Raw genomic sequence first — 15,558 nt, 5'->3', positions numbered from 1 at the left:
ACAAGTAAGCTACACTAGATTCAGCAGTAAAGGGAGGTGTGGGAATTTTTTCTTGAGGGAGGTTGTGGGCCTTGCCTTTAACGTCTCCTAGTAATACGCGATAAAGAGCCCAAATTGGTCATCTTCTATAACCAGCGCTTCCTAACAATGGGACTGGCACATCAACCCAGTCATACAAAACCTTCAACCTACAATCCATCCTGCCTGCAAGATGTGCTGGTGCAGAACTTGTGGGAGTGACCAATTAATGACTGGTCCAACTTGAGGCCCACACCACAAGAGGAGCTCCAGCCTAAAATACCTAGATGACCGAGAACCAGGAACTGGACAGCTCAGAGACCCAGGATAGAACCAAACACAATTGCAAAAAAAAAAAAATCAATGAAATAATTCCTTATGATATTCTGCTATACTCATAGATCAGTGCCTAGCCCAATTGTCATCAGAGGGGCATCATCCAGCAACTTATGGGAGCAGATACAGAGACCCACAGTCAAACACTATGAGGAGCCAGGGGAACCTGGAAGAAAAGATGGAGGAAGGGCTGTAGGAGCCAGAGGGGTCTAGGTCTAAAGAACATGGCCCACAAAACCATAGAGACTGATGTACCCTGTATGGGTCTAAGCTAAACCTTTGTATATATGTTGTGAGTGAGTGTGTAGCTTGATGCTCCTGTGGGACTCCTAACAACAGAGGTGGGGAAGGGGGTGAAGGGGGTGTCTCTGACCCTCTTGCCTGTGCTTGGAACCTTTTCCTCTACTGGGTTGCCTCATCTAGCCTTTAATATGAGGGTCTGTGCCTAGCCTTATAGTATCATGTTAGGCCATGTTTGGTAGAAAGCCCTGGGAGGCCTACTTGCTTGCTTTCTTCCTTCTTTCCTTCCTTTTGAAGGGAAATGGAGAAGTTGATCTGGCAGAGAGGGTAGGTAGAGGGCAGGACTGGACTGGGAGGAAAGGAGGAAGGGGAAACTGTGGCCAGGATATAATGTATAAGAGAATAGAAGTTTTAAAAAAGGAAAGAAATGGGATTTTTTAAAAAAGAAATAACCTTATCAGAAAAGAACTAATCACAAAAGTCAATATGTTAGAAAAAATAAAAGAAGTAGAAGTAGTAGTGTATAACATAATTCAACTTTGGTTATAATAAAAGACATGGAATGTAAAACATCAACCAGACTTGATGGCACAGACATGTGAGCCCAGCTACTCGAGAGGCTGAGACAGAAGGATCACAAATTCAGGTCAACCTGGACAACTTAGTGAGACCCTGTCTCAAAATAAAAGTAAAGAAAGCTAAGGCACTGGGAATGTATCTCAGGTGGTAGAGGGATTGCATGCACACAGCCCTGGGTTAAATCTCCAGAACCAAGAAAACCAGCCAGTGGTGGAGAGGAGAATCAAGTTCAAGGTCTGACCACACAATAAATTCAAGGCCAGGCTGGGCTATATAAGATCCACTTAAAAATGAAGGGGAGGAGAAGTGAAGAAAGAGAGGAAGAAAGGGAGAAGGGGGGAGAAACAGGAGAAAGAGAAGGAGGGATAGAAAAGCTAAGTACTACCAAACACAAAATCGTTCTCTACCAAACTCAGTAAGATTGGAAGGAACAGTCAAAGAATTAAACCACAGTATAGTGAACTTAGAAGGCTAATATATTCAGTTTGATTCAAAGTCAATGAGACTGAGTTAAAAACAAAACAACCAACGCCCAAAGCCCATAGGCAAGGCAACAGGAACCCTATTCCCAGTGTTATGTAACATTCCAGCTTAGCCTCCACTTGTCTTAGGTGCAAATACAGTTAAATGCATAACTATCACCTGACATTATAAAAAAAGAAAATAGCAGCTTTGAAAGACTGAGAGGAAGAATTACTTCATCATGGCCTAGACAGAGTATTACGTTTTTACAGTGCCCAAAGTACACAGTACCTGAGGAATGAATGACACTCAAGGTCCTCTGGCCTCTAAATTCACACACACATACAAACAAGGTAGAAAACACCTAATGATTCTGAAAGTTGACCTCTGGTCTCAACATACATACAAACACACACATACACATGCATGCACACTTATGTATCCTGACATATACAAGTACACATATAAACACACATGTGCACACACACACATACACGAGTTTATTCCTTTCTTCCTTCCTCTCTTTTTGGTGGTAGTGCTGGGGCTAGAACCCAGAGCTTCATACATGCTACAAGGACACTTTGTACAATGGAGCTACATCCCCAGTCCTGAATTACATCTTAATAAAGAAATTATTTAAAAATGGGTAACTGACTGCTTACTCAAAAGTATTAACAAGCACACACTGAAATAAATACTAAAAAGTAACTATAAGTCAACCTCAGGAAGAAAGGGAGATGGAAGTACAATCTCCTCCTGTCCTCAGAAAGTACCAAAGCCGTTATTCTGCGACGTCCCATTCCCCAGTATAGACAAAGACTATGATACACACAGCATATCAAAAGCACATCACCGTGGGACTCCATACGGTCAGAATTGACAAAAATACTCACCAAAGCAGAATAAATGTGTAAGCATCGGTAAACAGGTGAAAAATCAACGAGATCTTGAACAGTTAAGACCTAAAAAATAAATCTATTTTTAAAAACGATAGGTTATACTATTAGATAATACAAAGTTAAAATCAAACATCAACTCACGGACTGTTAAAATATTTATTTAATTCTCCCAGGCATACAATATAAATGCAATCCCATGTCATTTCTCTCTGGTGGTTTTGTAGCTTATTTCTTATATGTTTATTATTATTGTAGACTGTTACAGATTATAGAGAAAAATAATTTTTTCCTATACTGTGGACTGACCCCAGGGCCTTGCACTTGCTAAGTAAGCACTCTACCATTGAGTAGAAAACATATCTGTATCATGCTGAGCAGAGTATCAGAAAATTGCTGTAATAAGTACATATTCATTACGGCCTTGTTTGAGGTAATTCATTAATTTACATTCTGGCTTTAAACAAAGTTCCATTTAAAGCAAAACCATTGTTTCAAATTAGAAACTGTCACTATTTTCTCATGGACCTTTTTTTAAAAAAATGCATAACTACTTAAAATTTGTGTATCAATTTTAAGATGCATGCCAGCTTCTAAAATATATAATACAAAAATTATTCACATTATGTTACAGTGTTAAAAAAAAAAAAGTATTCCCATAAAGAAACCAGGCAGTGGTGGTGCATGCCTGATGTGGAATGTCCTTCTGTAGGCTGTGAACATGCATTCCTCCCACTGGTTAATAAATAACCTCGTTTGGCCTGTGACAGGATAGAATATAGCTAGGTGAAAAATCCAAGCAGAGAGAGGAAGAAAAAAGGTAGGTTGAGAGAGATGTCAGTGAGCCGCCCATAGAACAGGATGCCAGAATACCTAACGTAATGCCATTGTCACACAGAGCTATACTGACTATTAGAAACAGGTTAACTTACAAGTGAAGGCTAGTCATTGGCTAACCAATTATATTAATATTAGCCTCTGAGCGATTGATTATTCTATAAGCATTTGTGGGGACTGGGAGAGAAACTGGTCCAATGGGCCCAGGTGAGACAGAGAAAAGCCTCCAGCTACACACACCTGTAATCCCAGCACTTGGGAGGCAGAGGCAGAGGGATCTCTGTGAGTATGAGGCCAGCCTGGGCTATAAGAGCAAACAAAAACAAACAAACAGAAAACAAAAAATATAAAGTCTCTCAAACTGAGAAATCTGTGAATTTTTCTTAAAAAAGGAGCACATTTCTATTCTCACAAATCCTGAATAGATTATGTTCTTACTTATTAGGGAAAATTATGAAAACAAAATATAGAAATAGTAAAAGAGATCCAAAAGAATAGGAAACAACCAAAGTACCTTAAGCAATGACCTTAGAGCTAACATATGATTCTAATATCACCAACAGGTAGACAGGGGAAACTAGTTAAGAATTGACTTCTTATCATCCACGTCTTCAAAGGAAAAAAAAAAGAATACAAAATCCTCTAAATATTAAGAACAAAGACATCAATTTTAGAAAGTGTCTCATACTGAAACCATGTTTGCAATTTGTACACTATCTCGAAATTTAACCTAAGAAGATCCAATTCTATGTCTCCAATTACAACTATTATAGGAAACAACTTCAGCCTCAGGTATGCAGGGATTTATCAGAATGAAAAGCAACACGTGCTGTCCATCTCCCTTAACCTCCCACAAGCACTGTATCACTGAGCTGTGTGTCCTTATCCCTACCTCTAAAAACACTGGTTTGGAATAAAGGACGGGAACTGGAGAGATGGCTCAGGGGGTAAACTGCTTGCCCTGTTACCCAGTGAAGGACAGAGTTCAGACCCCAGACCCACGTAAAGGTCAGGCAGGTGTGTTGTCCCCTTGTCATCCCAGCACCCCTCCCAAACTGTGGAGACAGGCGGCCTCCAGAACTAGCTGGCTGGCTAAGCAGTTCTGAGTCCACTGAGAGGCTAAAGTGGACAGTGTCAAGGATATTTCTGTGGTCAGCCTCAACAAACACAGCCTGAAACTCTAGCTCCAGAGAATCCAATGACCTCATTTGAATTCTGTGGGCAATCACACAAGATACACACACATAAATAAATAATAAAAATATAAATATTTCAAAATATTAATAATAATACAAGACAGACTCAACAGATGACTGTGCCATGGTGAAGGTTTAAAAAAAACAATAGGATGAAATAATAAGTTTGGATATAAAAAATAAATTTAAAATAATTTCAAGGTTTACAGATATGATTTAAAAAAAAAACAATTAGCAAGGCTGGAGAGATGGCTCAGTGGTTAAGAGCACTCATTGTTCCTCCAGAGGACAAGGTTTAAATCCCAGGATTCACTTGGCAGCACACAACTGTCTATAACTCCAGTCCCAGGGAATTTGAGACCTTCACCTAGAAATACATGTTAGCAAAACACCAATGCACATAGAATAAAAAAATAAATAAATAATTTTTAAAAAGAGATGACAGTCACAGAGACCCTAATTGTTCAACATGCAGACAACAAAAGGCTGCGAGTGCCCAAACCTAAGTTGGACATCCACATCAAACGCCTCACCCAAAGGCTCAGGGGTCCTGTGGAAGAGCTGGTGAAAGACTGTAAGGGCCAGAAGTGGTAGACAACGTCAAGGAAGCAGTGTTTTCCAGAAGTAACAGGGTAGACGTAATATGAACTCACAGCAGTTGTGGCAGCATGCAAAATACCTGTGCAAGACCCAGCCAGGCAAAATCCCAGCATGGAGTGGGGAGGTGGACACATAACCCTGCTCTAGCTGAGCCTATTAGAATTTGACAGCTGCTGGGAAAAGGAAAGTCATTTTTTTAATGATGTGACCTCTGGTAGGTCAACCACAGGCCAGGGAAGGCCCCATCCCCAACACAAGCTGGGCAGCACACATTGAACTCATTGAGGATAGAAGGAAGACGAAGGAAGAGGAGAATAAAGAGGAGGAGGGAAAAGAGGAAGAGGAGGGAAGAGGAGGAAGAAGAGGTAACCTCAAAGTTAGTGGGAAGGGATGGGAAGGTTAAAAGGGTGACAACAGGGGGAGCTGGGATGGAGGGTATACTCAAAATATACTGTACAGAATTTTCAAATATTTAATTTTAAAAATGTAAAGCTTAACAGAAGCTACAACCCTCAACACAAATTGAAATAAAGTGGCAGAAGGCTGGGGAGACAGTTCAGTCCATTAAGTGCTTACCACAAAAGTATAAGGAAGTGACTTTGGATCCCCAGAACCACATAAACTTGAGGGAGTAGTAACATCCAACTATAACCCCAGTACTGCAGGATGGGGAACAAGTGTCTGCAACTCATGCCCCAGTCAGCCTAGCCAATCAGAGAGCTCCAGGCCCAATGAGACCCAGTCTCCGAAAAACTGAGGTGTCATCAATGAGATGGCTCTGTGTTTGCTACACAAGCCTGGCCACCTGGGTGATCCCTGGAACCTATCTAAAAGATGGAAAGAAAAAACAACCCCGCTTAGTTGTTCCTTGACCTCCATACATCCACTGTGGCACATACATTCTTCACACACACACACACACACACACACACACACACACACACACACCTGATGTTCACCTCTGGCCTCAACACAAACATGCACACACATCCAGATGTACCTGTACACTCACATGCAAATATACCACACGACACTACACATATGCACACATAAACTAAAATAAAATATGATATAAAATAAAATGGTAGGCTATCCAGAGTCGGGCCAAATAACAGAGTCAAAAATTATGAAATAAAAACTTGTCTCAGCTAGCTCAAATATGGTTACTACAAAAAAGATTAAATTTATTTTTACTACTAATTATACCAAACAGCTACACTCTACTGTCTACAAAAATACAGTCTGCAATATCCTGTTTGTCTATCAATTATGTTGTCTAATATTTCAGATCATTCGCTGTCCACTATGAAATGATGGACATAAATCAATTGGACATGGAAAACACAGTGTTTTATAAATTCAATAATAAGGGAAGGAAGAAACCCATTACCTCCTCATCATTCTCAGCCTCCTCTTCAAGTACATGTTTCAATACAATGTCATTCTTTTCTTCTAGAATTCTGTCATTATTTGCATGCATATTTTTCCCAAACCTTGCATGATTTTGCTTCTGCAGAGCAACACTGAAGCTTTTCTGCTGCTGTGCCTATTTTAAGGAGGACAAAGTTCAAATTCAAAATTGATTCTAGTCAAAACCACCGTTTACTATCCATCCACCCACTCATCCACCCACTCATCCATTTACCTAACTACCCACTTAAATATTTGATACAGGCTCCTGCTATATAACCAGGCTGAACTGGAACTCATTATGTATCTCAGTCTGACCACAAACTTGAGGTCTTCCTGCTTCAGCCTCCCAAGTGTTAGATTTGTAGCTGTGAGTCCATGTACAGTGCTCCCTGTCTCAAAATTATTCATAACATATCCCTTTTTTAAGTTGTTTCTTATAAAACTGTTTCTTATAAACCTGTTTCAGGGCCTGGGGAAGCATGTGCATGTGGGGTCAAAGTCTCTCACTGAGACCTGGGGCTGACCAAGTGATCTGTCCATATCTGCCTCTTCAGGGCTGAGATTACAAGCACACACTATGTCTGACTCTTTTATGTGGGTTCTGGGGATCAAACTCAGCTCCTCATGCTTGAGAAGCAAGCACTTTACCAACCAAGCCATCTCCAAAACTCCAATAATTATTTAAATGTAGGTGTAAGATCTGCAACAATGTCCTCTTTTTAATTCCTGATTTGTACTTTCTTCACTTTCAAATTCTGTTATAAAGGATTATCAATCTTATTTAAAAGGAACAATTTATGGGAAGTAGAAAGAAAGCTCAGCAGCTAAGAGCACTTGTTGCCCTTGTAGAGGCTGAGAGTTCAGTTCTCAGCATCCATCTCCGGCAGCTCACACACACCTGTAACCACATCTTCAGGAGATCCAATATCTCTGACTGCCTCTAGCACCTGCACTCACATACACATACCTACACCCAGATACGTGCACATACTCATAATAAAAATAATACAGATCTATCTTTAAAAAAGTAACACCGGGCTGGAGAGGTGGCTCAGTGGTTAAGAGAACTGACTGTTCTTCCCAAGAACCCGGGTTCAATTCCCAGCACCCACATGGCAGCTCACAACTGTCTGAAGATCCAGTTCCAGGGGATCTGACACCTTCAAACCAATGCACATAAAAAAAATAAAGTTAAATAAACCATAAAAAAATTTAAGCTGTTTCCACTCTGGCTGGCACCTATTGTTAAGGCAGATCTGACGGCGGAAAACCATGTGAAGGAAAAAACAGACTGCTGGGAGTTCAGCTGGTGAATGTCTGAAGAAATCAGCTAAACTGACTTTACTTAAATTTTTAAAATATCTGTAATTCCAAAGAAAATGCAAGGAAAAACCATTCTAAAAGAGAACCAGGGATGATTAGAAAACGTTAAGCTTACGCACAAGGAAGCATGCTGAGAGGGAAGCCCTGGACATGTTTTACATCCCAGACATCAAGAATATTAATCTGAAATGTTAGACTCACCTGTTTCATGGCTGTTTCACCTATTTTGTCAGAATGCTTTCGAATGCTTTCCAGAAAGTCCTTGAGATCGGACATGGAGATCTCTTTGATATCTTCCCGGAGTTTAGGAAGCGTGTCTATCATTAGCTGGCAGAAGCGATACTGACTGACCCGGGGGAAGTACACGGTCTCCAACTGTTCCATCGTTTGAAGTGCAGAATAATACCTGAGAGAGGTTAAAGGGAATTGTAAAAAGTTCATGTCAATTAACTACATAAGGAGACCCAAATAATCAATCAGTCTGATGCTCCCCTCAAAAAGGAGTGACTGCATCTGGGCTCTCAGTGCTGGGATCTTTGCCTAGCTACACAAGGCCCTGGGCTCCACATACAGCCCCAGTGAGAAAATAACATTTAGCCCCATTACTAAACACAACCATATATACTATACACACATTAGCAGCTAACATTCAGGGCTTCTACTAACATAAACTGAATTCCAACGAAATCTATAACATGAGGAATACTATCATAGTTGTTGCAATGTCTTAACTCTAAACAAATTTACAAATCACAACACAATGCTAAATTATTCACTATACAATTTCTTACTATCTCTCCTACATTATATCCATCCACACAATGGTACCATCAAAAATTATAGCACATGTCTCATTCTAAATAAATGTTAAATTTATTTAACTGTTTTAAGAAAATGTCATACTACTATTTAATTAGAAATATCACTAAGTGCCTCAAGTCTAAGAGGAAAATCACTTGCTGAGTGATTTCTTCCAATTCAACAAACACTTTCTGCATGCCCACTATTTATGAGGCACTATTGGACATGTCAGGTGTGCAGTAATTAGTAAACCAGAGCTCCTGCCCCAAAGAAACTGAAACAGACCTTCATGGGCTAATTCTTTCTTTCAACCCTCTGAGGTATAATCTATTGGCAACCAATGCTATTTATATGTTATGATAAGAAAACTAAAACAGTATGTAACTTGGTCAAGATGTCATAGTGAAATGGTTTCAGGATCCAGCATATAAACATATAAATATCCTAAGTTTCAAAGATCCAAGGAAAACCAGAAAATACTTTAAACTGAAAGATAATAGAAAAAAAGAACAAATCAAAACTTGTGACAAGGCATGGCTCATGTCTGTCACACCAGTATTGCAGAATATTTGTGTATATTGTAAAAATGTGTCTCTGCTTAAGACACCTTCTAATTGGTTTAATAAGGAGTTGAATGGTCAATAGTTAGGCAGGAGAGGCTAGGTGGGATTTCCAGGGAGAGAGAGAAAGGGGAGGAGGAATCTAGGTGTGAGGATTTCATCACAGACTGCAAGTCAGACATGCCACACTGAGGAAAGGTAACCAAGCCATGTGGCAGAATGCAGACTTTTAAAAACTATGGGTTAATTAAGTTTTAAGAGCTAGTTGGGGAAAAGCCTAAGCTAAAGCTGAGATTTCAAAATTAATAATAAGTCTCCAGATAATTATTTGTGGACTAAAGGTCCAAAGAGTCTGACAAGAAAGCTTGCCACATGCCAGTATTTGGATGCCTGAGGCAGAGCAGTCATAAGTTCAAGCATATGGTGGGATATAGTAAGATGCAGTTTCTGAAGGAAGAAAGAAAATGAAGGAGAGAGGGAAGAAGTAAGGAGGGAGGGGGAGGGAATAGGTCAGTACTCTTACGAAAATTTATATCAAGAAAATTTCCTAGTGCATTATCAGATTAAAGATTAGTTTCCAAGTTAAAGTGTGGCTCCCAGGGTTGAAGAAATGAATCTGCAATTAAGGAAACTTGCTCCTTCTGCAGAGGACCAGGACCACAGTTTGGTTTCCAGCATCCATATGGCAGTTCACAACCAACTGTAACTCCAGGCCCAGGGAATTCAATATCTACTTCTGGCTTCTGCAGGCACCAAGCACACACACAGTACACATACAAACATGCAGGCAAAATACTCGAGTACATAAAATAAATACAGACTATTTTAAAAGGTGGTTCCCCAAGAACCCATCAGGCACACTGAAAATAAACAAGCCATTAAAACTTATCATTAAAAATTTACAGAACACAGAGGACACAGTTGTTCTTTGTTTGTTTTTTAAGGACAAAGTTAAGAAACAAAGCCAGATGCTGGTTTTGCACACCTCTAATCCCAGCACTTGGGAGGCAGGCAGAAGCAGATGGATCTCTGTGAGTTTGGGGATACCCTGGTCTACATAGTGAGTTCCAGGACAACCAGGGCTACACAAAGAAACCCTGTCTCAAAAACAAACAAAACAAAAAACCAAAACAAAACAAAAAACAAAAGCAAAGAAAAAAAGCAACAAAAGAAAAAGAAATGAGAATGACTTCAGACTTCCCAATGGCAACCATGGAAGATAGAGGTCATAAGAGAACACACCTGCAGAGAAGAAAGCTCATAAGTTTGCTCACACATGTGCCACCCTGACCCCATGAGTGTGTGTGTGTGTATACATATGTGTGAGTGTATGTGTGCATGTGTGTGTGTGTGTGTGTGTGTGTGTGCACATGTGAGTGAGAGTGTGATGAGCCCAGGTTGCAGGCAAATCTTAGTTTCTAAATAGTGCTGCTGTCTGGTAACAATACTATTTCTAATGGAACTATTAAACACAGGCACGGGCAGAAGAGCGCAGTAAGAGCCAGGGACATCATACTGTACAGCAGGAAAGCACACAAAGAGGACACAAACTGGCTTGAAAAATCTCTACACTAAACTGGAACAATCTGTACATCAAATAGAATAAAGCTAATAATAAACTAAGGCATTTATTTTTAAAATATTCATGACTCTACAGCAATAATCAGAAAAAAGGAGCAAAGAAAACAGATTAAAAGTGGTAATCCCAATCAGATAGTGATGGCACACACCTTTAATCCCAGCACTCAGGAGGCAGAAGCAGGCGGAGCTCTGTGAATTCGAGGCCACCTTGGTCTACAAATTGAGTTCATGACAGCCAGGGTTATACAGAAAAGCCCTGTCTCCAAAAAAAAAAAAAAAAAAAGAGTTACAAGAGTTGACCTGGCCTTTTCATGAATAGCAAAAGAACAGCTGGAGGGGAGGGCAGCATCTTCAGAAATGTGAGGCCTGGCACCTTCAGTCCAGCACTGGAGAGGCTGGAAGGCAGGGCCACACTGCAAGATGAGTGAGACCTGTCTCTAAAATCATTATTATTGGACTTTATTAGTAAAATAAAATGGACAAAAAAAGCACATAAGAACTAAATTTTCAGGCAGGAAAGAAGATAATATTTGGGGCATGGTAGAGAAAATCTGATTATAACTATTAGATTATATCACTGAAAAAACAGATAAGCCCCTAGACTGGAAAACAGTAAGAGTCATTTTGCTGTGGAACAACGGTCTATACCCTGCCAATTGTATTTTAATAAAATGCTGATTGGCCAGTAGCTATGCAGGAAGTATAGGCAGGCAAGGAGAACAGGAGAATTCTGGAAAGAAGAAAGATTCAGTCTGCAGTCATCACCCTAACACAGAGGAAGTAAGATGTGACTGCCTCGCCAAAAAAGGTACCAAACTACGTGGCTAACACAGACAAGAATTATGGTTAATGTAAGTTATGAGTTAATAAGAATCCTGAGCAAATCAGTTTATGATTAATGTAGACCTCTGTGCGATTCTTTGGGACTGAACGATTGCAGGACCAGGTAGGACAGACACCTCAGTCAACATCATTTTCGTCTTTATTACGAGGCAGAAGGTGAAGAACGCTGCCCTGGCCGTCAGCTTATAACCACCTGTACTCTGCCTCCAGCCCACATCCCACACTCGGCCCTTCATTATCACAAAATACATCAGTAAGTTAACAAAATCCTGACTCCTGTTGAGTTGTCTGTTTATTCTTTATCAGTGCTATCAATCTTTCATGTCACCTCTAAAGGACAAGCACTTGTAAGTACACGGCTACAGTCTGCTTTACTGGGTGATATGACAAGCACGCTGCATGAAAAGGCTGAAGACAGAGATGCCCTGTGCTCATGAGACAGCAGAGAAGTGGGCTCACCTTTTCATGCTCATCTGCTCTTTCAGCTTGCTGTACATTTCCAGCACTGCAGTAAAAACAACAGTTGAGTTTCGTAAGAAAAGAACATTGACACAACAAACTTGTTAGTCTTCTCTATACTACAACGTGGTGAGCTAATATTCTTGAATAAAAGTTATATGTGTTGTTAATGGAAATGATTTAATTTGCACATATTGAACATTATATACATTAACATATTAAAGTTGGAACGCTTATATATACTGATACCTGCAATGAGACAGGAACCTATTAATAATTATTTTATTCAGAAACTACTAATATCTCTTTCCAGAATTAGAAGTTTCTATTTTAGGTACTTGAGAAAGAAAACTGAGTGACAGTGAGATTCATCTGACTCAACATAAATAGCATGACTGTAATATAACTGACTACAAGGAAATTCACACTGAATCTACAAAGAAAAAACACTGTCAAATGCTAATGGCACAGTGAGTTCTAACAACAGTCGAAATAAATCCAGCAAAGAATATTTATTTCAACGCTTCCACAAAGCCTCAGAAACATAATTATTCAATAAAATAATAAACTTTGAACTGTGTAATCCCAATATCTTCCATAACGATTGACACATGGGGAAATGTATGTGTTGTTCATCAAAAGGGTAGATTTGGGGAGGGGAGGCTCTGGGTGTGGTGATGAAGAGTAAGTATTCACACGTGCTCAGAGCCACTATCCAGCATCTCAGTTTCACAGCCCACTAAGGTGTGTGCTGAACCCAGCTCTCCACCAGTACACACATTTAGGCTTACTGTCCAAGGTGACAAATGGCAAAGCATCCAGTGAAGAAGTGTCTTCAAGGTTAACACAATATCATTTATATTCTAAACTAATTTTCTATCACATAACTAGTATGCATGGTATTATATGGAGGGTTAGGTCTCTTCCTAAAGAGGAGCTAAGTTAAAGCAGATCCTGAGATGGATTTCACTGACAACGTGAAAACAAAGAAATGGCATATACCTCCTCTGTTTGAACAGGATGCATACAATTTACAACATAGTAAGTCCAGGTGAAGAAATACTGGCTAGTTCTTGAGAATTTATGTAATATCCCAGTAATATCTGAGCCAGACCAAGAACTAAGTCTTTCCAAAAAGCAACTGGAGAGGCAAAAGAAGGGAGGCCTAGCATTTACAGTGTTTCTTTACTTTATCGAAAATGAGGTTGGGAACAAACAAAGTCAACCTGGTAGGTGACAAACATAAAACAATGGGAAAACTAGAGGTAAAAAAAAAATAGGCAGATTAGATAAAGCCCAGAAAAACATAGCTAAAAGACACTCTCCAGAGGGAAAACAGACAAGCATGGAGGTGGGGTGATGGTGGAGAGGTCACCCAAATGCCAGCTAGACAGAGAGGAAATGCAAAGATGTTTAGGAAATAGGTGAAATGGAAACATTTACTTTGTAAAATTCACGGAAATCCAAAGAAGGAGCAAGCATGAAAGGCAACCAGAGGCGATGCTAGGGAGCAGTCACAATAATCTGTAATCCCCACAAGGAAGATGACTATGCAGTACCACTGAATTACAATTTTACCACACCAAACATACGGTACGTCGTTTGACTCACCTGGGAGGCATAACTGCAATTTCTCTACTACAGTTATAATATTTCTCTGCTGAATTCTACATCGAATAATATCTTCTGTTTGTACTATCACCTTGGAAAATAAAGTGTTGACAATTTTAAGGTTAAATGGCATCCATATATACCAAGTTCTCTCTCTCCCTCACTCCCTCCCTCTTCCCATCCATCCACCCAGCTATCCATCCATCCTTTTCTTACCTCTTTTCCAGCATCTTGAAACCTTCGGTTGGTATCAGTAACTTGCACCTTAAAAATAATTTCGCCTTAGTTAGACAAACGTGCATAAAGTTGCCCTGATGCAACTGCTCACCCTTGTAATCAGATCATGCTTCATGAGAAACTCAGAACAAAGAAATGCAAATTTAAATTAACTCTACAGTTTGAACTTGAACTTTTGATTGAAAAGGACTTTTGTTAACTTCAATTGATTGTGACAGTTCTTTTTAACAGATTCTGTGGCAAACTTCTCAAATTTACTCAGGATTTTTGAACTTTACTTGCTTTTCTGAGTCTGTCAAACAATTCAAATCACTGACCCAATTGACCACTGGTCCCTTTTTGATAACTTCAATGAGCTCTATGTGCCATTCACTGTCCGAAGGAAATGGCGATTGCATTTTACGGTAATTAAACATTCATACTTTCTGAATGCAAACCCTGGGAGGTTGATTAACATCAAACACAGAAATCTCAACCCACAGCAACATGTTCAAGCTGCAGGTGCAGCCAAAGCTCAGCCTGGATTTTCCCACATATTAAGTGACTCATTAGGTCATCGTATGAGGAAGCACATTCTCGTTTATTAAAAATCTCATTAGCTGCAGAGCAGAGGTGCTCAGTGACCTCATGATGGTGTGTCTGGTCTCTTGTTATCTGAATAGCCTTTATATGATGCTTCTTCTAATCAGAATCTTTGTATTCTGCCTGATAAGCACTTTGAATGAAAAGATAAAACAATTCCTATAATTGAGTTTTTTATATTCTTACTGAACAAATCCAGGCCTAGTTTAATAAATAATGTCTCCAATATGGCAGAATATGTGAGCAACTTTCTTTAACAAAATTAAATGACAGCATAAAATCATTTATAGTAAATTTTCATGACTTTAGAGGATAGCTTTTTTTTTATTTCAAGACAGAGTCTCTCTGTGTAACAGGTCTGGCTATACTGGAGCTCACTGTGTAAACCAGGCTGGCTTGGAACTCACAGAGATCCACCTGTCTCTGCCTCCCAAGTGCTGGGGTTAAAAGGGTGTGCCTCCACCACCTTGTGAGGACAGCTTTTTAAGACTTTTAAGACTATTGTGGTCACTGTTTTTAAAACTGTAAATAGGCCTTTCCCTGTCTGTGTGTTTTAGCACACTTCTTGCATGTAGACATCCTATTAGGTAAGAAGCATTCCTGTCGTAATGTTGACAGCTGTGTTAGTGGAGCACCAGGAACATTCTCCAGTATGTATACTATTTACTTCCTGAAAGTGCAGTCAATGGCCAGTGTGTTATAGTACTGCATAACTTAATGAGTATAAAGCAAAGAGAAGCTGAACATATTTCCTACCTTCAGTTTTTCCGCACCAGCCCTTACTTTAAGGAGCTCCGTGATAGCGTCTACAAAGCCCTGATGGTGGAAGTTGCACATCTTTTCAATCTCCTTGTCATGGCTGCGGATACAAGCATCTAGCTTTTCCATAAACTTCTTGTGTGCATTTGGTTGATCATCATACACAGACCTGTATGTAAAAAAAAAACCTGAAATTAACTTCTCAGTTCACCAAAAGCTTTTCCT

The 15,558-nt window shown here is 39.7% G+C and overlaps 1 protein-coding gene across 2 annotated transcripts in view; it reads right to left on the bottom strand.

The window, feature by feature from the left end:
* The window catches only part of Exoc6 (exocyst complex component 6), a 151,189-nt gene that overhangs the window by 91,013 nt on the left and 44,618 nt on the right, over nucleotides 1-15,558 (bottom strand). For both annotated transcript variants that reach the window (XM_005352193.3, XM_005352194.3), the window contains exons 2-8: nucleotides 15,331-15,502; nucleotides 13,972-14,019; nucleotides 13,756-13,846; nucleotides 12,145-12,190; nucleotides 8,102-8,306; nucleotides 6,555-6,710; nucleotides 2,529-2,597 (exon numbers count right to left, since the gene is read on the bottom strand). In XM_005352193.3, the coding sequence (XP_005352250.2) occupies nucleotides 2,529-2,597; nucleotides 6,555-6,710; nucleotides 8,102-8,306; nucleotides 12,145-12,190; nucleotides 13,756-13,846; nucleotides 13,972-14,019; nucleotides 15,331-15,502 (787 nt within the window). The remainder of the gene's footprint in view (nucleotides 1-2,528; nucleotides 2,598-6,554; nucleotides 6,711-8,101; nucleotides 8,307-12,144; nucleotides 12,191-13,755; nucleotides 13,847-13,971; nucleotides 14,020-15,330; nucleotides 15,503-15,558) is intronic.

Source organism: Microtus ochrogaster, chromosome 8 (assembly GCF_000317375.1).
Source record: "Microtus ochrogaster isolate Prairie Vole_2 chromosome 8, MicOch1.0, whole genome shotgun sequence".
Classification (NCBI taxonomy): Eukaryota; Metazoa; Chordata; class Mammalia; order Rodentia; family Cricetidae; genus Microtus; species Microtus ochrogaster.
The sequence above is the reverse complement of the archived record's forward strand: the minus strand, read 5'-3'. Positions and strand labels throughout refer to the sequence as shown.